The 23,187-nt window shown below is 35.9% G+C and overlaps 1 protein-coding gene across 1 annotated transcript in view; it reads right to left on the reverse strand.

Moving 5' to 3' along the window:
* The window catches only part of LOC143188789 (peroxidase), a 154,285-nt gene that overhangs the window by 34,485 nt on the left and 96,613 nt on the right, over positions 1–23,187 (reverse strand). Inside the window, exons 7-8 of the mRNA XM_076393232.1 lie at positions 18,352–18,547; positions 6,868–7,065 (exon numbers count right to left, since the gene is read on the reverse strand). Coding sequence (XP_076249347.1) covers positions 6,868–7,065; positions 18,352–18,547 — 394 coding nt within the window. The remainder of the gene's footprint in view (positions 1–6,867; positions 7,066–18,351; positions 18,548–23,187) is intronic.

Genomic DNA, 23,187 nt, shown 5'->3' on the forward strand with positions numbered 1-23,187 from the left:
AAATAAATAAATTTTTTAAACTATGTTCAACATCTACCATTAAAAAATATTGGTCACGAATGACTATTATAAACATTCTGAAAAACTGAGGATCCTGGAAAAAATGGTTCGCAGATTCGTATTCATTACGTCGAAATCTATAAGAAATGTTCATTGAAGTTTACAAAATCGAAAAAAAGTCAAACTTTGTCAAACAGTGTTATTAATTACAGAAAATAATTCGTAAAATTAATTAAAAATTTTGCAGTAATTTCTAGTAACCAATATAAAATTTGCAGTAATTTCTAGTAACCAATATAAAAGATCACAATATTTTTGGTTACTAGTTATTATATAATTCTACTCTGGTTACTTATAACTATTACGTATGGAAAGCTTTTTTTATTCGCAATTCAGAAAAATTAAAAATTAATATTTTCAGTTAACGCTTCTAACAGGACGATAGTTGAAATGGCACGTACAATGGTGACGGAATCAAAATTACCAATAACGCTGTGGGCGGAGGCTGTAAATACAGCAGTCTTTCTGAGAAACAGATGTCCAACCAGAAAATTGAATGCAACACCATACCAGAAATGGACAGGTAAGAAACCATATTTTGGATTTTTACGAATTTTTGAAAGCACGGGGATCGCTCTGGAAAAGAAACCCAGAGTAAATAAATTTACACCAAGGGGTAAAGAGTATGTTCTAGTTGGATATGATCAAGAATCAAAAGCATACAGACTATGGGAACGTGGAACTAACTATATCGTAAAACGAAGAGACGTGAAATTTTACGAAGAAATGAAAACTGTTAAAGACAAGGAAAATGATTTATTTATATGCCCAATTCAGAACCAAATAGAGACGACGGAGATTGAACAAGAACAAGAAGAAAGGACTGAAGAAGAACAAGAAGAACGTACGGAAGAGGAACAAGAAGGATCATCTATTAGAAGAACGCGGGGTCGTCCTAAATTATTGCGAACCGCAAATCGAGGTAGGCCTAAGAAAATCTACCACCAGGCAGCCAACACAAGCGAAATAGAATACAAGGAACCAATGACACTTGCACAAGCAATGAAAAGGAGTTATGACTGACCGCCATAGAAGACGAATACAATTCCCTCAACGGCAATAAAACTTGGGAATTGGTAGACAAACCAAAAAATACTAGAATTCTCACGAATAGATGGGTATTTAAGCTGAAGAAAAATCAAGACGGCACAACTAACAAGTTCAAGACAAGATTAGTAGCCCGTGGAAACGAACAAAGGATAGGAGTGGATTTTAATGAGGTATTTGCACCAGTAGCACGGTACGAAATAATACGAACTCTCCTGGCGGGAGCAGTGGAAAATAAAATGCACGTGCATCACATAGACGTAGTTACCGCATACGTGCAAGGAGAATTAACAGACACCGTGTACATGCAACAGCCTGAAATGTTTGTGGAAGCAGGCAAAGAAAATAAAGTCTGTAAGCTCATGAAACTGCTCTACGGTCTCAAACAGGCAGGAAGAGACTGGTATCAGACTTTAGATAGCTTCCTAAAGGGAATCGGTCTAACCAAATCTTTAGTCAATCCGTGTGTTTATATAGATAACACTAAAAATATAGTATTAATCATACATGTCGACGACATATTAATAGCATTAAAAGATCTGCAAGAACTAATAAATATAAAACAGTTATTGAAAAGGAGATTTAAAATAAACGATTTGGGCAAGGTAACGAACATCCTTGGCACGTCCATTCAAAGGGAAGGTGATACTGGTCAGATCAAGATATGTCAACGGAAATATATAGAAGAAACCTTGAAGAAATTCGGCATGGAAGATTGCAAACCAGCAACCACGTCATTGATAGCGAACAAAGTGTTCAGGTAAGAAAATACGAACAGGGAAGACATGTCAAAGGTCCCATATAGGGAACTTGTAGGAGCATTAATATATCTGCCAAATGCCACTCGGCCGGATAGCATTTGCCGCAAACGTCCTCAGCCAGTTCAGCGGAAACCCGACTACTTACCATTGGAAAGCTGCGAAGCACGTTTTACGTTATCTAAAAGGTACGATAAACTACGGAATAACTTATTCAGTTGTAGGTTGTTACATCCGGCCTTCACCTGGTCCCCTTCCCGTTGTGAATAAGCGAGAAATGCTGATGCATTTCACAACATTGTTATGCGAGCGAGTATAACCGACACCGCCGATCTGATGTAACAAAATAACACATAAGCGTTTTCCTTTTGGGTATTACGAAGAATGACCCAAAAGGAATATTATAAAGAGCAGGCGAGCCAATCGATCGGGAGTCTTTTTTTGGAGTCATTTAGAGTCGTTAGAGTCCTGTAAATCAGGCTCAGCCACCCCGAGATCAGAGCGAATCTCTGACCATCGCCGCGACGCGAGAACTGTAACATCGTAACAGTGAGGGTGTTCGGTTCGCGGGTAATCAATATACTCGCGACACTCGTTTTGCCACTCGCCAAATTAATTTTGAGTGGCTGTTTCAAATTCCGGAGACCTCGTCAGTGAAAGGTTACAGCGTAAAGCAGTGAGTCCGTACGATGACTCTAATTGCGGTGAAGCTCAGACGGCTCTGACTTCTTGTCGAAGACTCGAATGTATCTCTTCGAAGATTCGAATGTTTCTCTTTTCGTTTTTTCCCGGAGTCCGTTCTTCATCACCCTACATTCCCCAAAACGCGCGACTTTTGAGGGCGTCACCGAATTTGCACGACGAAACAAATCGGCATTGATTGGCCTTTGGCCCAAAGAAGGGAGATCTTCCTAGTCACCCTGACGGGGCAAAGGAACCGCCCTGATTTCCTCGCGACGAAAGTGGAGGAAACGTTTCCTTCAGGTCGAAGGCCGCGAAAATTGGGAAGGAAGAACGAACCCCGGAATAGCGTGGCTCGAGCGGGCCCACGCGCGTATTTTCCGAATGTTTTTATGGCCGTATTGTCCCGCGAGTCAGCGTCAATCCTCTGAGTCCGAAAAGGATGAGCTGGCGAAGGCACCGATTACGGGGCAATACGGCCCTCGATGGTTATTGTTAGGGAAAAGAACATGCCGTTCGACGAAAGTCCCGAAATTATACTGTAAAAATATGCCAGATGTGGAACTTCGAAACGATGCGAAAAGAACCAAGATTTCCACATCTGGCAACAATAAAAAACAGAGTGTTGCTTCGTCGAACGGAACAGAGGGCGTAACGCGTAGCAACGGTAAATCGCGTAAAGAGTCGAAGGGAATAGTTAAGAATTCCGCGCAGTTCGAATCCGCCATCTCTTGACCGCGTAGAGTGACTCAGCGAAGTACAAAGTAGGGAAGTGCGTGAGACAAAGGAACTAGCAACGCGAAGCAACCCCGAGCGACCAGCGACCGGCTACACAGGCGAGGTGGCGTCCGCGACTTTATACACACAAACATAGAAGGAGTTGGTATGTAAACAACGAACCGCCAAATACATTTACAATTGTTAAACCCAAACAAGCGATACAATTCACTCTCCACCCTCTCCTTACATTATTTATAAGAGAAAGTTTACTCAAGGTGTGCTTTAGCACTTTAAAAGAGCAAGAACCCCTAAGGTTGATCTCTGCCGCTCGAGATGACCGCCGTCTAGTTAGGACGTAACAAGGTAAACCAATCGAGGTGTACGTTGGCGCTGATTGGGCAGGAGACGAAAACGGAAGGAGAAGTCGCTCTGCTTACGTAAGCATGTTGGCGGGAGTTCCCATCAGCTGGGAATCCAGAAAGCAGAGTCCGTCGCTTTGTCAACGATGGAGGCGGAATATGTTCGCTCTCAGAAGCAACAAAGGAGGCAGTATGTTTGAAAAGACTGTTAAAAAGTATGAACTTTAGTAATTTAGTGTACGATAAAGTTACCATATTTTGCGATAATCAAAATGCAATTCAGTTGTACAAAAACAGTATGTATCACCGCAGAAGTAAACACATTGAAATTCGCTTTCATTATTCTCGAGAGATGCAAGAACGCGGTGAAATAGATGTAAGATATATAAGTATAAACGAAATGATGGCAGATGTATTGACAAAGTCATTGCCAAAGAATAAGTTAGAAGTATGTGTCAATTTATTAAATGTAAGGAATTAAATTAAGCGTTACGTAAAGACTGAGCACGATATTTTGTATTAGAAGACATCTACTGCGTGAATCAATTGAACGGAGCACTTTGAAAGGGGGAGTGTCGGAGAATGCGATTCAAAGTGCGCGGTCAAACATTCCGTGCAGGGGCCTTGCAGCCGGTCTTTTGTTTTTCCTGAGCTTCTTCCGGTGTGGTTTCTCATCCGAGTCGCATGACTCTCATAAAGTGTGTTTTATTTCTATATTCTTTTAACTGCAATACATTCCAGTTATATTCCAAATGAGTTCACTTATTACCGCCTAAACCTCCCACAACCTCAACACTTGTTTTCATTTAAATTTGTTAAACTTGTTTTCTTTTTAACTAAAAATAAATTTTTACTGAATAACTGTTTTCTAAAAGATGTTTAAAATAAACATTACTTTGGATTCCTGGTTGCAAGAAATATATACCCAGCACATTGCAAATCCGTGTAAAATAGTTGCTACCACAACTGATAATGGAAGCAATTTCGTTAAAGCCTTTAAGAGATTTGGTGTTTATTCTGATTGCATTCAGGAATAAGACTGCATTGACTGTAGTAATAGTGACGCGGACAACTCCGACAATGAACTGGACTAAGCATATTTAAATACTGATAGTGACGAAGAGATGACAGTTCCTAATTCTCAGGAAGCAAGGTTACTCTTATATTTGTGATGCTGTTCGCATACATTAAGTTTAATTGCAACTGTAGACGCGAACAAAGTGCTACAAGGTAAACATGCACCATTATATAATATTTATCGACAGGTTTTGAAAAAATGCAATATTTTATGAAAAGAAGGAAGTCGACCGAAATTTACAGAAATAATTCAAGATATACTGGGACATGCACTTAGTAAGCCTGGTGAGACTCGTTGGAATAGTCTGTACGGTGCTTTAAGAGCGATTCTGCTCATCAAAGACAAATCTGCTGTACTGCACAAAGCCTTAGGCCTAAAAATTACATAAAGGAACAAGAATTTGACTACATTGAGTTTGACTACATTTGTCGTGTGCCAAATCTCTAGCTCACGCGTTAGACATTTTTGAAGGAGAAAACAATACATACTATGGTATTTTGATACCAACTTTATTGGCTCTTAGAAAAAATTTGCAGAGATTGAACAAAAAGAATTTCGTGTGTTGCAAAAACCTTCATGAGCTTTTTATAGAAAGTGCAGAAAAACGATTCAACCATTATTTTAATGTATCAAGCCATAAAGCAGAAAATGCAGTAATAGCAGCGTTATCGTATCCACGATTCAAATCTAAATAGCATTTGTGCATAGATCGCAGAGATCATGAAAAATTATAAAACTTATTTAGCATAGTTGTCTCCAAAGAATTTAATACAGAAACAACCAATATGGATAAAACTCAAAGTAAATCACTTGAAGATAAATTTTATAATCTTGATTCGGACTCAGATGGTTGCGACTACAACCAGTCAAGATCGAAAGCCAATCTTTCAATTGCTCGTTATTTTGCTGAGGAAGGTTGTGAATTACAGTTATTAGAAAGCTACCCAGAAATAAAAAATGTTTTTTTAAAATATAACACGCCACTACCTTCCTTGGCGCCCGTTGAACGACTTTTTTCGTATGCCACTATTACCAATAGTCCGGAAGCTAACAGAATATCAGATGCGATGTTTGAAAAAAGAGTAGTATTAAAAGCTAATTTAAATTCTGCAAATAAAGAAATAAGTACATAAATGTATTGTACAAGTTTGTTTCCGTTTTTTCTTTTTTTTTGAAGATCCTAATATTCTTTTTGTGGTAGTAAGTAATTGGCAGTAAGTAATAAAGTAATTGTACTTATTATAACAATTACAATGTATTTCTTAATTCAATTACTATTACAGTTAGAATGTAATTGTGCAAAGCAATTACTATTGCAATTACAATGTAATTTGTAATTGAAGTAACAATTACATTTTAATTCTAATTTATAATCTGTAATTAGATTACATTTCGCCCAACTCTGCCCTGTAGTCCCTTGGTTCTGAAGTCAATAAACGTCTGTCCTTTTCAGGACAGACAAAAGAAATTAAAGTCTTACGATTTCTTTGGTTAACCCGCCTTCTTACCCAATCCAGACCTACGTTAGATACCCTTGAGCGATCCTAACAAGGAAACATGATCTTTTGTTCTCCTAGATCAGTGATGGTCCTGATGAGAGCCCGTGGATATCTGGCAATGCCCGAATTCGCTCGGGAATGGCCTAGCCCGAATGAATGTATAATGAGAGGTGTAATTTATGTCTGATTACGCAAGTTAACTGTTTCGATTGCTTTGAAGTATTTACTTTAGTTGATGTTGTTCGTATATTTCGCGCATATTGTTCTCGAACGTTCTATGTTCGTGCGACCGATTCCGCAGCGCTGAAAATTTTTCGCGAACTAACGTTTCCGTGCTGATAGATCGCACTAACGGAGACCTATTATACGGAGTAGTAAACTTACTGTGTCTCTAATTATTACAAACCTCTTGCTTCATACCCAGAACGACTATCTGTTCTTCCTAGTACTGATTCCACGACCTTTGTACGTCTAACTGCTTCTATTCTGAACGACAATTGGCCCCGCTTTCGAGCCGTGCAACGAGGAGTTGCAAAATCGAACAGGAATAGATATAAAATTTTGTGATTGAACGTTTACATAATGTTATAAATTCTAATAGTCATGTAATTTATAACGATTCTATACGTATGTTATTTTAGTTAAACTTAATGAAGAAATCTTACCTAGAAATATTGGTAGCCACTCATAATATGTAATGTGTTGCATCTCCGCAATTGCGATTCGTCGTGCTTCTTGGAATATTGTTTCATCTGTCCAATGCGGATTTATACGAGCTAGGGCATCAGCAATGCGATTATGTTCTCTAAGGAGTATTATTTGTAAAATTATCAAGTGAGGGCTCTGATTAGCTCGGTTATCACCTGAAATAATAATAAGTTACATCACTGCAGATTCTTGTTAATTTGTAATGTTTGATTGAAGTATGCGGGTGGTCATATTTTCCATTAACCCCTATACTGCGTATTTAACTTTTCAGACGATTCCTAAAAAGTATGAATTTTAAACAAAAAAGCTTTTAATTTTCAATTTTTTTTTTTACATTTCACACAGTAGTATATATATTGTTTCAAAAATAAGGACGAGTGGATTAAAGTCGAGATTCACAGTATAAGGCTTAAAGCTATATTCAGAAAACACCTTTATCGTACGCAAAATACTTGTACATGAATGTTACTATCATCTCTTTAATTAAAGGACCTACCATGTTATACACTCCTTTCAGTAAATACTAGCAATTAGAACAATACATTGCATGAATTACTTTGTTTAAGTATTGTGAACTCGTAATATTCACTATACTCGTACTTTCGAAGTCTCTGAACTGTTTATTAGGTCTATTAATTAAATCTTCCTTAGGCTTGCTTTTAATTGCGATTGCAAGAGTACTTATAACGTATTATGTCTTTCAATTTTGTCATGATATTTAGTGCTTTTGTCTTTAATTACGTCTACGACTTGCAGTAAATTTTGATCGATGTGTAATATCTATTTCAAAACGTACCATAATGTGTTTCTGATTATGCATAAAATTATTTATTCTCTTCTCTATATTACATATATGCATCCTCATAATCACTGATAATTCTATTATACAATAGTATTTTGTTTTCCAAGGATGAGTTAATAATTTCAGTAAACCAATACCTTTCTTTTGTTTTTAAAATCTGTTTTCGTTTTCTAATATGTACACAGTGCGTAACAAGTATAGGTTGAAATGTTCTAAAGAGTGGTGGATTACGCCAATTGGATCACAAAATTATCCTATGATATATTGCCCGAACTGCCTTCATTTGAAGTACTAATCCTTCAAAGTTTACATGTCTTTTAGGTAAACTAATAGCCGAAGGATTTTGTAATACATTTTGTTGTATTTCTGACGGATTAAGTTTAAAAAAAGTTTTAAGAAGGTTTCACACATAGTCGTACCGTGACGACATGGCACAATGTCGCCGTAACAGTATTGTTCTCTAGTTTTGGAATGGATGGATTCACTCTGGGCCGTACTTTTTCCGTCAGTGTCGAATCCATGTCTGTATTGAGACATCGCGTTAAGCGCGTATGGTGGTCACGTGATTTTTCGAAATTGACAGGTCGGTATCTGTTGTTAGCGTTTTCGTTATAGGTATAGTATTACCTAGAGACACGTAGCTGTCTAATGATGACGAGATGGAGTCACTCTATAATTCCAAATTGGAAACGCGACTTAGAAAATTTCCCCCTTCGCTACACACATTACTACGCCAACCACGTGTACGTTAGCTCACCATTTCGGACAGTTGCAAAAAAATCGAACAGAAAGGAGATGTGACCCTTACGGTTTTGCTCCTGAAACGTTGAGGTTCAACTATTCAAGTTGCCAGCAAGTGTCACAAGCCAGGCACAATCTTTTCATTTTCCCAAAAATTTTCTCTTTTCAATTTGTAAAAGCGAGCAGTGGCGGATCCAGTCTTCAAGAGACCCGAGATGTTTCAAATTTCTCGAGCCCCATTAAAATAAATAGATTATGTAGAATATGTATTGCTTTATTTGTATGCAAAATTAAGTACACACAAAATTAAAAATATTTAGATCAAACATTTGAAAAGATATCTGTTTCACATTTATTGCGATAATAATCTAGCTATATAATCCACGCTCTAGGTATTGAAAGCTAACAATAATTCCGTAAATTGGCGTAAACTATCATCCGATTTGCTTTAAATTTTTGGCAGTGATTACTAATACTATTCTGTTCGTTTACGTATACGGAATTTCTGGTTAAATGACGTACATTTTTATTGTCACATGGGGGGTCCCTATCTTATAGGTCCCGAGACAATCACCTAGTGCTTTTGCGTAAATTCGCTACTGATGCGGTTCCCAGAGATTTTTACTACATTTTAAGGGATGAGTCTTGAGATCAAGCAATAGTATTCTGGGCCATATCTCTATGGTGTGTCTTTTTATTAGCAATTAAAACATTTTCCTTATACATGTACTTAGAAAATAATTATTGTTTCAAGGAAAGCTGTTAACTAGCTAATCATTTCTTTTTAAATTACAAATCCTGCGTTCGATACCTTGTATGGAAAGGATTTTTTTTTGTTTTTAATATTTCAATTGCATATAATATTACTTCACAAATGCTGCAACTGAGGTATACAAATTTTCTATGAGGTATACAAATATTTACAGAAAATTAAAATAACGTGGTGTTCTAGATTCATCCCTCAAAAATTTCATACAAGCCTCTGAGAATCACACCAGGGAGTTTTCTTTTAACTGTAAATTAAAAAGTGAAAACATTTGAACGATCGAAAAAATCGCGTGTGGCTTGTGTTGTATCCGCGATTTGGACAATGTTTTTGTTTTAAGATCAAGAGAATGAAGTTCAGTTTACATTCGCCTTTTCTTTTGACTTTCCGCAGTTGTCCGAAGTGGCTCGAAGCATCAAGCTCATATACACGTGACTCCTGTGGTGATGTGTGGAGCGGAGGGAGAAATTTTCAGTAAGTCACATCGCCAATTTGGGTATCACGGATTCCGATTTCACATCGACAGCCTGTGGCGACGTGAAACGCGATCGACGCGCCACGTAGCGTAGTTAGTAGTAAGTAGGCTTAGCTAGTAATAAGTGGAGTTAGTTAAAATCTAAGTCACTAGGATAATTTAGTTTTAAGTAGTTGGTAAGCCTTTTTGTAAGAACGCGCAAAAATACCCGCAAAGCGGCGTGACATTCCCGCTATTACGCTCGACACAAGTAGTCACAATAAAAAATGTTCAGCCTAGGAAAAAATTTATTACGTTTTCTTCTTCTATCCTCTCTGAGAACGTGTGCGTGTTCCATGTGCAAACTACTCTCCGAATTAAGGAACGCCACAAGCCTTCCTAATTAAGCGCCGCCTGGTTCGCAAAAGCCTAACTAAATTTGTCACATTTTTATTCTGTTTTATCGATAACTCACCATAAAGCAGTACTGTGGTAAGAGTTTACGCCTTGTAACTTTTCGTCCTGATATGAGAAGATTTTAAACTGGGAAAGGGTTCATTTGAAGGAAAAAAAAGGAGTTTAACACAGCACAGTCAACTCGTGATTTCGTCTAAAACACTAACAAGGAAGGGTTTTTAGGTGTCCGCCTCCGATTCTTTTGATTTTCAGATATGTTATAGAGGACCAAACAGTAAGAGACACGTATTTTTTTTATATCGGCCCGTTTTCTTATTTAGGGGGTGAAACTATCCCTCAAAGTTGATAAGATAAAATACGAGAAATAGCTTAAGTTAGTTACAAAATTATTATCACACCTGACATATATTTAATTTATGGCATATGCGGGTGGGTGAATAATGTCCCTGTTGTCAGTCACCCTTGTCACAAGGTAAACTACCCCTAATCGTTTAAATACACATTTAGGACTTAAAACCAGCAAGAAGATTATTAAAAGCTTTAAGAAACCTTGGATTTTATACTAATAAATTATTGCATGATATCAAATTACTGGTTTTATTACCTCCGACCCCTACTGAGGGGTGCACCACCCCTGACTGATGAACTACATTTGTCTTACTAGGAGCCGATCAAATTCAAGTAAAGATTATTTCTTGAAAATTTAATTCCAAATGCTAACGATTGTTAGATACAGTCTTGCTTATTGAGAAAATAAAATAAAATTACAAAACTGTAAACAATAAACACCAATAAGTATTCTGTTATTTGTTTTATTCAGTTGTCTTCACAAAGATATAAAAATCTATTTCAGTATGCTTGGTATAGAAGTGACTACACAGAAAATAAATTAGGCGATTTTGAGAATTCTGTAGATTTTGCTTTCGAACAGAATACGCAAATGAAGTGTGCACTATGTAATAATATGCCGATAGTTCGATGCTCCTGGTGTCAAAAAGCATTTTGTTTTAAACATTTTTATCATGAATACCACTTCTGTGACAAATATGAACCATAAAATTTCCAGTATATACTTAAACTGAATCATTTCGTGAACTGTATATGTACATCTTGCAAATAATTCAGAATAAAACAAATAACAGAATACTTATTGATGTTTATTGTTTACAGTTTTGTAATTTTATTTTATTTTCTCAATAAGCAAGACTGTATCTAACAATCGTTAGCATTTGGAATTAAATTTTCAAGAAATAATCTTTACTTGAATTTGATCGGCTCCTAGTAAGACAAATGTAGTTCATCAGTCAGGGGTGGTGCACCCCTCAGTAGGGGTCGGAGGTAATAAAACCAGTAATTTGATATCATGCAATAATTTATTAGTATAAAATCCAAGGTTTCTTAAAGCTTTTAATAATCTTCTTGCTGGTTTTAAGTCCTAAATGTGTATTTAAACGATTAGGGGTAGTTTACCTTGTGACAAGGGTGACTGACAACAGGGACATTATTCACCCACCCGGATATGCCATAAATTAAATATATGTCAGGTGTGATAATAATTTTGTAACTAACTTAAGCTATTTCTCGTATTTTATCTTATCAACTTTGAGGGATAGTTTCACCCCCTAAATAAGAAAACGGGCCGATATAAAAAAAATACGTGTCTCTTACTGTTTGGTCCTCTATAACATATCTCAATTCGATGTTTAAATTCTCTATCTCTTATCATTTCAGTACAAATTTAATCTTAATTATTATAAATTCACTGATAATAAAACCACTCTAAATAACACTGATAATCAAACACAATAATTAAACACTGAAACGCTAACAATATATTACACTATTCCATTGTAGTAGCCTAAAAAATGAAAACTCGTTGTTAAAACAATTCTGACTCTTCTGTAAGACTCATCCCAACATCAGTTAAAGTTACGTTTACTTTCTTTATTGTCCTCCCCTTCCTTGAAGAATGTCTCCAGAAGAATATGCAAGATTGGTAACTGCTTATCGTCAACTCAGCATTCAGAATTTTCGAAAAAACATGCGAAGAGCCTCCAAAGGTCAAAACTACATATTTTAACAAGAACACGTGTAAGCGACCGTTAATTTCGATCACGTCTTGTATGAATTTTTTATTGCATAGTCTACTATAGTGGAGCAGTGGTATTTATTGTTAATGCCTCAGTGCTTATCATTAGTGTTTGACTATGCATATTATTTAGAGCGACTCTATTATTAGTGAATTTGTAATAATTAAGACTAAATTTGTGCTGAATAGATCGTGTTCTGAAAAATAAGATAAAATATTTAAACATTGAATTAGTTAGTATATGTATTATCCTCCACAAAAACATTAAAAATGCAAAATTTATGCCAAGTACTTGAGCTGCCTTTAAACCTTACACCATTTAAATTTTATTTTATAAATTTATCTATTTTAGCTTACAGTGATGGAGCGTGCAATTTTTACACAATAAATATCGGTGTATCTACGCTGGATTTTGTTAAATAGTAGTAAATTAAGTATAAGTTTTTCTAAAATATTTAAACACTGACAACATAGTCAGATTTAATTAATTTGGGAATAGATATAACAGGGCATGCTGTAAGCTAAAATATTAGGTAATTGCGTACCATATCTATGATTTCATAAGTTTAAATGGCGCAAAGTTTTTTGAAAGTTCAATTCCTTCTATAATAATCTTTAAAAAGCTTAAAGTCACCTTAAATACTTGGCACAAACTTGACATTCTTAATATTTTTGAGAAGGATTTCACAAATTTTTGTAAAGATATCTACATACAGTGTGTGTGTTTTATCTATGAATGCTTCAATATCTGGATAAATATTGATGATACAGAAAAATAGTTACGATAAAACTTGCAGGGATCGAAGGGGCTCATACGGTCCTGTATCAATTTGACCCTGGGTCACCATGATGTACAAAGTCCGACCGAGCAACCACGCCGCGATATACATGTACATCGGGTAACCCTAATGCCAGCGGCGCATAAGATTTCTCATTTAATATCTCCAGATTGGTTAGCGCAAAATACATGTGTAAATACTGTTTTGAAAATGTTGTAACGTCAGCTATATGAATATAAAATAACAAATATAGTGTTCCATTAAAAAATGTACCCGCGACCTTCATACAGCTTTTCAAGGCCATCACAAGGTCAATTTGATATAGGTACCATATGTGCCCCTTCGAATCCTGCAAGTTTTGTTTTAACTATTTTTTTGTATCATCAATATTTCTCCAGATATTGAAACGTTCATAGGTAAAACAGACACACACAAAATTAGTTAAACATAGTCAATAGTAAGAAGAAGAACAAATTAAGATGAAGAAGTAATCTGTTATGGACTAGTCCTTCAAAAAGTCATAGCATGGTCATGGCACAGCCATGGCACGACTATGTGTGAACAAATCTTTAAAGGTCAAAAATGCTTGTGGAAAAGAGCGTAGGTAAATACCCTCAGATGAAGTGCAGACCAAAAGAATGCTGGCATTCAGCTGTTTAAAATTACCTAGCAATCAAGTAAGCAGAAACCGTTTACAGTAGGAGTCCCGGTGAAAAACTAATGTCTATGAGGATCTTAACACGTGTTAAGGTGAGATACCCCAATAGAAACAATCAAAACACGTGCATCTTAAAAAAAAGCTGTTAAACCTTATAGGGTAAACGTTTTTTTCTATATGTAGCATGTTTTAATGAATTTTTATACATTTTTCTCACACATAGAAAATAAGTAATATAACAAGTACCACCTCCGAGTAACAGTAGCCACTACAATACGCTTTTAATATAACGCCTTCTGGGGTATTAGCTGTATAAAGATTCATTTAAACGTGGTACATATGGAAAGAAACGTATACCTAAAGAGTTCAACAGCTTCTCTTTATAAAATTCCCGCAGATGCACGTGTTTTGAACACTTCTGTATAGGTATATTTACCCTTGTGGGCTTCCCTCTAGGTCAATGGACTCTTTCAATGTCTCACCGACATGCGTGAGCTACTCTTCATTTCGAAATATAGTGCTAACTTGAAAGCATTATTACAGCAAAACGAAAGCAGATCAGACACTATGTTACAAGACATTTTGTGCTTGAAATGGGGTAACCTACCACTCCTTAAAATACTTCAACGTACATTTGTTACACCCTGTCAATTCAAACGTTAATTAATTATTAAATATTAAGTATTGAATGTTAGATTGAAATAAGTTTTTATTTAAATAAATTATCGTATACATTTCAATACTCTTGAAATATATATCAAGGTCATTATTATGAACATTTTTCCTCTATCTTAGCCTTATCGTCTTAGCTTTTGAGCTATGGTACTACCATTACATCTTTGCGTGTTGAGTTTTACGATTCTTCCATTTTCAGTTTCTTACATTTGTACCTATTCTGCGTCTTAGCTTTAACGTTCACTTTACCAATTTCTTGTTTATTTTTTACTGTTCCTCAAGACTTGTTCAGACCTGATCATTATCAGGCACATTTGGCGATCAGGCTCGGACAGCCCTTGAGAATAGTTCTAGTTCACACTTTCTCTACACTTTTCTCTGTTTTCCGTTTTCCCCTTTCTTTCCGACCTTCTCCTATCTTTCTCTTTCACTATACCTTTTTCTCATTTTTCCTTATTGGCTAGAACAACCCACATCACCATTTTTGTTAATTCGCTTATTTTAGTCAATAAATTGAGCGGGTGATTATCTATGCATCGTCATTTATATATCAACTACATATTGTCTTTTGAACATTTGACATAAATTCAAATTAGGTTTAATACAAGTTTAGTTTATTTATCAGTTGCGTTCAAGTTAGATTCTTTATGTGCCAGCTATGATATTGCCATTACGCCTTTGCCGTAATATTTCTGTCAACAGAATGCACGTGTTTCTGAACTATTGATAGACCAACGCTGAACCGTCTTTCTTTCCCCATTAGGAGAATATTGAAATATCGCTAATCCATGAAATGTATGAAAACGTCTTGGAAAGTATAGAATGTATATTTCATTGAAGTTCGAATTGTATGGTTAATATATACATATATGACTCTTGCCCATGCGTTGAAGTTTTAAATTTCCTTATTAGCAAATATGTACTAATATTTCGGTAATCATTTAAATAAGGGTACATACTAGGCAAAATTTTAATTTACCGTTTTCTTTAGAAAGCAAAAGTACAGGGTGTCATAAAATTATATATCACGATCACCATAGCGTGATTCTACACCTACGATTTGGTGGAAATTTACATAAAAAACGCCCCGCAAAATTAACCTTGACCTTGAAAAATCAAGATCAAAGAAACAAAATTTTTTTGTTTAATCGTGTTCTACTGGTCATAAGGACCAACTTTGTGAAAGAAATCATAGGTCGCATCTCAACCGATCTCTTGTTACATCCGGCCTTCACCTGGTCCCCTTTTCCGTTGTCAATAAGCGAGAAATGCTGACGCATTTCACAACATTGTTATGCGAGCGAGTATAACCGACACCCCCGAGCTGATGTAAGAAAATAACAGATAAGCGTTTTCCTTTTGGCTATTACGAAGAATGACCCAAAAGGAATATTATAAAGAGCAGGCGAGCCAATCGATCGACGGTCTTTTGTTGGAGTCATTTAGAGTCGTTAGAGTCCTGTAAATCAGGCTCAGCCACCCGGAGATCAGAGCGAATCTCTGACTATCGCCGCGACGCGAGAATTGTAACATCGTAACAGTGAGGGCGTAACGCGTAGCAACGGTAAATAGCGTAATGAGTCGAGGGGAATAGTTAAGAATTCCGCGCAGTTCGAATCCGCCATCTCTTGACCGCGTAGAGTGACTCAGCGAAGTACAAAGTAGAGAAGTGCGTGAGACGAAGGAACTAGCAACGCGAAGCAACCCCGAGCGACCAGCAACCGGCTACCCAGGCGAGGTGGCGTCCGCGACTTTATACTCGCAAACCTAAGAAGAAGGGGTTGGTATGTAAACAACGAACCACCAAATACATTTACAATTGTTAAAACCAAACAAGCGATACAGTTCACTTTCCATCCTCCCCTTCCCTTATTTATAAGAGAAAGTTTACTCAAGGTGTGCTTTAGCACTTTAAAAGAGCAAGAACCCCTAAGGGTGATCTCTGCCGCTCGAGATCACCACCGTCTAGTTAGGACGTAACACTCTTAAAAAATGATGTTCCATTTCTTATAATTTTTGCAGCTTCCTTATTTGTAAAATTTTTACATCCAGCACCCATACATAAGTAAATAGCGTACTATTGACAAAACAGCGGTGAATTATGCGTTAGCTCGGGATATATAACGAAATGCTTCCCCTTGTTCAAACACTCATTTGGTCGTAGTCAATCAAAATATTTCGCATGACAACATTCGGCGGGTATCATTAGTAAGCTATCTCGTTGGATATGAAATTATCAGAATCATGATACTCCTATTTCCCTAACTACAGAATGAAAGAACATTATGAACAAAGAAGCTGCAAACATTATAAGAAATGCAACATCATTTTTTAAGAGAACGGTTGAGATGCGACCCATGGTTTCTTTCAGAAAGTTGGCCCTTATGACCAGTAGAACACGATTAAACAAAAAAAATTTTGTTTCTTTGATCTTGATTTTTCAAGGCCAAGGTCAATTTTGCGGGGAGATTTTTATGTCAATTTCCACTAAATCGTAAGTGTAGAATCACGCTATGGTGGTCGTGACATATAATTTTGTGACACCCTGTACATTGACCGCAATATGTTTATAGAACTAGTAGATAAGCTGCGACCATGGGGTAAGGCGTATATTCTCACAAATGTGTATGTGTAGATAGATTTCAGTGTAATAATACCGACAGTTTTTTGCAAACATCTCGAAAATTGAAACCGGGCAGTGATAATATGTATAGGAAAAATTATTCAAAATAGTGTCCTTGAGAATATATTTCAATATCATCGAAATCAGTTGGGCGGCACCTTTTCTATACCCTTTCCTTTTATATGATTACCCACTATACTAACAAGTGAAGTAGGTTCTTGAACGTGCCATTCAATTGAAATACGATAATTATTTTCAATGGAGTCAAACACAAGACTGATTGAAAACTTTTATATGTTTTATCGCATGTTTCTCAAAGAAGATTCTCAAATGTTTTGTCAAATGGACAAAAAAACCTATGGACTTCTAATGCCACAGGAAACAAAGTAAGAAACAAAGTTGTGGTGCTGGCATAATTAAATAATAAAGTAACATCTATTTGTAAATCAAGTTTTCAATATAACATCGCTGTTATGCAACATATACAGGGTGTTGCAGCGAACACCGTACAGTGCGTTAATTCCTAAAGTATTAGACATAAAAAAAAATAATTCATGCAGGATTGCATGCTTCGAAGGGGCCAATTTATTAGCGAAGGTGAATTTTTTATAACATTATTATTACATGAGATATGATAGTCAAATTTGGTTTCTTCAAATAGGACTACATATTATTTTACAGATCAGTTGACAATGTGTTTCAAGACGAATCCAGCGACGTCTAATTTATGTATTTTTTTCAATTAATTTTCGAGATATTGTGCCTACAAATTTAGTGATTTTTGTCGGAAGAGAACCTTTCTGACCAGCAGGTACTACGGGTGGTCTATTATTCCCTTCCGATGGCGCGTGTTAAGCATTATCCCTTGAAACCGATACTAAGGTTTTCTTCCGACGAAAATCACTAAATTTGTAGGCGTAATATCTTGAAAATTAATTTAAAAAAGTACATAAATTAGACGTCGCTGGATTCGTCTTGAAACACACTATCCACTGATCTGTAAAAAAATATATAGTTCCATTTTAAAAACCAAACTTGACCATCATATTTCATGTAATAATAATGTTACAAAAAATTCGCCTTCGCTAATACATTTGGCCCCGTCGAACCATGCAATCTTGTATAAACAATTTTTTTTATCTCTAATACTTTAGGAAATAACGTACTGTACAGTATTCGCTGGGCCACCCTGTATATTTATCATTTTAACACAAAACCAAGTCAGAAGAAAGATGTTCAATAGATATCTTAACTTAGAACCTTAACTTTGCATATTAATGTCTCTGGCATGAAGGGAGCGACATATTGTATACACAACGTACGTTTATCTATGATAAATTAGACTTACTAAAAGTTTATCGATAAATGAATCGCACAGATTTATTCAGTAGAATAAAACAAAAGAATATCAGTTATGTTAATATCTTAAAGCCTTACCAGTTTTATAGCAAATATCATTAGGAGTAGTAATATCACATAGCTGACTCTTGTTCACTGCCTGAGGTGGCCATTGTTTATTGCCTCGGATATCTACGTTTAAGCGACCTCCAAGTCCAGCTCTCAAGGACATTGTCATTTCATTACTAGATCCATATACAAGAGAGAGATCCAGGAAATGTGTAACGCCGTTTACCTGAAAGACAATTTAATATTATTTATAAGATACGTCATAGCACTACAACTATTATGTTTTTGTGTAGTTATTAAGAATATGAGTGTCACAAATATGGAATTAACGTGTTGTCGTTGTGTGTGATTCTTCTGAAATATTTATGTAAACTTTCTGTAGTTCTCTCCTACATTCAAAGCGCGTATGGATTGGACAGAAAATGAATGGGAAGATGAACACATTAATCCTTTCTATTCCAAAATCTTATAGCGAATATTTTGATTTGCCTTATGGATTATACAGGTTTGTTGCTATTCAACAATACGCTTCAATTTTCTACAAACTGCGTTGCAGAATCATCTAGTTAAGACAAGTTATCGTCGAATTTTGCTGCCTCCCTACCAGGTAAATCATTCGTTGTTCAGTGGCAATGATCACCACTGCGATTCGATCAGGTCTCATTTGCCGTACACCCCATGCGATCGTTATTATAAAACAGTTTGCCTGATTACAGGCGGACTTTACTAAATTTTTAATTTCTTTGTTCCATTCGATGAAGCAACAATCTGCTTTTATTGTCGCCAGATGTAGAATCTTATTTTTGAATCTTACAAGAGCTTCAAACATTTGTTAAGGACTAACTTCTACCGTCATAAATTCATTTTTTTTTTTTTTTTTTGACTAAGCGCAATTAAGTTATTGGCGCGTAGGTTAGGTTTTTCTGCGATCTGACAATTAGAAAACTGAAGCTAGGTCCGAACCCATAGGAATCGCCCTAGTCCCTGATTGGTTCGGCTAAACGACAGGAAAATATATATAAATTTGTACAAATATACCAAAAGGAGTCTACTTGAAACAGCGAAGCAGCTCTGTCCAAACATCACGATAAAGTCAAGATTCAATTAGCCTTCCTTTCTTAATTGAAACTAAGAAAGCGAGGATCAACGAACAAATCCAACGTCACACACTTCGTTGATTATATCGCAACATCTTATAAATCGTTAACGAAGACCTAAACACTAATTCATCATTCTTGATTTTCCTCTTATTTTTGGTAAATTTTTCACTTTTCTAATACTCGAAACGGGTGAAAATGAAAAAATTCTCAAGGTTGCCACAAACTTCTGTCGTTAAGATAGGAATAAGAATTAGGAAATTTGTTTTGAAACATTAGTCTTGTAAACATTTGCTGTCTAAAGTAAAGAATTTCCTATTGAACAAAGTTACAAGTGGAAAGGAGTAAAAGAAAAAAATATTTTGAATGTTATCATATACTAGAGTTGTGAAAATATGCATGATGTGATTTTGAATACTTGCGTTTTAGATATATGTAGAATAGAATTCAAGTATACTAAATGAATTACAGAAAGTGCAGTGTACAAGAAACACTTTTTTTGTCCACTTAATTGATTTTCGTAAAAATAAATAACATTGTTAGGAAATATCTGTGTAGGTACATTTGCATTGTACAGGCGTACAGTCGAACAGGTGTGTGAGGTACAGTGTATAATGTATGGTATACATACATGTAGTGTGTGTCGCGAGTCGCGAGCACAGTTACTATCCGTTAGTCGCACCAGTCCCCTTATCTTTCTGTCGCTCGCCCTAGTTGTGCTGCGGAGCCTACCTTCGGTTGTCTTACTTTTCTACCTAGGAGCAGGTAGGGAACCTAGCAGGTGTTCTTTTGTGCTATTCAACCCTACGGATGCTTTAGCTGGCATAAGTATACGGTTCTTTTGAAACACTCGCTAGCATTCCCCACGCGGTACGCATCAGCGTCAGTGGGACGAGTGGGGCAGGCTCCACAGCACAGCTCGGTGAGGGACGAAAAGGTAAGGGGACTGGCGCGATTAACGGATGGCAACTCTGGTCGCAAGCAAAGCACATCTGTACCTCGTTACCGAAAAGTATAGAAGTATATTAAGTTAGTTATTCGAGATCTACAAAAGGTCCTCATCATTTCGTTCCAAACTATTTAATAATTATTAACAAATATGATAGATATTGACCAGCAAGATCAACATTTTTCATATGCTGATTGTATTTTACTATGCACTTAGACCTCCAAACATTTTATCCAGTTTTTTTTATTTACTTTATCAGCCTTCATGAAATCACCATGGTGTATCGTTAGTACCATTCGGACATCCCGTTTATACTTCCATTTGAGAGCTACTACTTCACCTTTTGGCCAAAAATTAGATACACCTATTTTCGGTTTCAAATTATTTAGTTCCTTTGGAAAACCTCTATTTCTTCGTATTGTACTACAAATGCAAAAAGTTTTCTTCGGTAAGCTTCCAATAATTGTAATTATGTATTGTAATATAAATATTGTAAATATGGATTTACATGGATAACTGAAATTACATCTAATAGATTTACATGGAATTTACATCTTATAGATTTTCATGAAAACCGTCTTTTCTAGACATCATTTTATACACAGTACAGCTGAAAGTTGCAAACATATCCACTATTAGCCTCAGACATCACTCTAATTAATATTCAATATTTTGTAATTTTATCCAGACATCCGAAAAGGTCAGTTTTTCGCATTAAGATATCATGGTTTCATCAAAGGGGAGTTTCTGTTCAGGTTTGTACAGTGTTTGTTATGTACTGAACAGGAAATTTTTGATCCGAACTCAATTTTTAGACATTAGGTGTATGCTAGACCTTTGACGTTCCAAATTCAAAATTTTAATTAATATATCATGCGTTCTTTCCTTGGAATCGTTGTGTAGGGCAATAAATACATGGCGTGCGTACGCACGTGCGTGCAGGCATGCGTAAGTTCTTCTGAAGCCTCGGGAATGTAAACTTCAACATCCTTGTTCAAGCGAAAAGCGTTATACCTTGACATTCGAAACTATGCGTTCTCATAAGCCAAAATGAATGAATCCAACACGTGTGTGATTTACATCTCAACCACGAATTATACATGTCAATGCCTCCGATACTCGTTAACATATATTGTGAATTGTTCATGTAAGCTACGTCTGTATCTCACAACATTGGAGACCGTTATAGCTTCTTTCGAGAAGCGTTCTGTAATGCGTTGTTGTGTTTTTAAAGTCGAAAGAGAACCTTTCAGCGCTCAATTTTGAAACTCACATAAAAACTGTACACAGCGCACGACACGACAATCGCGTGAGTGACGATAATCACGCAACGAAAACGCCGAAATTTTGCCGTCGGATTATGGAGAACCATACGAATTGTTATATTATTTATAATAATTATTGACCGTCGATGGTTAATGGAGCAGTAGGAAGTTTTAACACATTGCGTACACTTTCATTAGTTTGCAATTTCTAAATAATTCTTATTCATCGACACCTTGACCTTGCCTGGCCACGCCAAGTTGAACACAGCATTTTAGCTGTGCATAGTGGTGTCATCTTAATAAGTGCAGTTGGAAAGTACCGAATCTTACATTGTGTTATACATTGTCACCGTTACACAGTGCTGGAAAGCACATTTATGTACTTGTAACACATTTTGATTTCACATCCTTTTTTATATTGTAATTATTATCTTCTATTTTTTTGTGATTCATATCATATGTACTTGCAGCTCGTTTTGATTTCACATATTTTTTTTATACTGTAATCTTTTATTTTTTGTGGGGATATGTACTTACAGCTCCTGTTGATTTCACATATTTTTTTTATATTGTAATTTTCTTTTCTTTTGCGGGGTCTTCTATTTTTTTGTGGTATTCCTTTTTATCCTCGACTTTTTCATGTACTTGGCGTAATTTTTGTACTTTTGTGAAGTTTTTTGTGAGGACTTAGAAATCTTGTAATACTTTTTTGAGTAGAGATTCACTCATAGAATAAGATGTACTAGGAGTGAATGGACGCATTGATTCTACGTAAAATCACGTAATTTATAACTTAACCTCGTAATGACCTAAAGGGCCTAGCCGAATAAGGAGGTCAAAAGTGACCATAAACCGAATTCCACTTGCATGAGTTATTCGATAACTTATTACAAAAAACTAATTTATACCAATTTTCAATCCTCTATCTCAATCTGTGATGTAGTAATGGGGGTAAACAGAAAATCACGTTTCCTGGAAATTACTCACACCTTATTGAATAAAAAATTCTTCCTGTCTTTTGATACCGATGGTTGTGTCGTAAACCCACGAGTACGACGGATACCTGGCATTGAATTAGTTCGAATTCTATTTTGTGACTATTTTTATTTTTAATCTTTATTTTTTAAGCTTGAGATTTTTATATACAAATACCTTTAGAGGGTGCAGAAACGACTAAAAAATATTTTTAAGGAATTATTAATCATAGTTATTATATGTATAGTAACCAGGAACAAGAGTTGAAATGACGTGAATCACGTCAGCGACAACCAGGAATAGAATTTAAAATGACCAGAATTCAGATCAGCTGTAATCAGGAACAGAATTTAAAGTAACATGAATTCACGTCAACGATGGTGAACATACACTTGTACCCAATATTTAGAATAAAAGTAGTATTATCATTGGATGTATTCTTATTTTTGGTTTGAAGAGTCAGATATCAACTGGAATGTGTACTCGAAGTTCCTATTTAACTCATTTTGATATATCTTTGAAGCAAGTGGATGTTTAAAAAAAGCCGTTTATATAGTTGCATCTGTCATTCAAACATATG

This window comes from Calliopsis andreniformis, chromosome 3, assembly GCF_051401765.1.
Source record: "Calliopsis andreniformis isolate RMS-2024a chromosome 3, iyCalAndr_principal, whole genome shotgun sequence".
In the NCBI taxonomy this organism is placed as follows: domain Eukaryota; kingdom Metazoa; phylum Arthropoda; class Insecta; order Hymenoptera; family Andrenidae; genus Calliopsis; species Calliopsis andreniformis.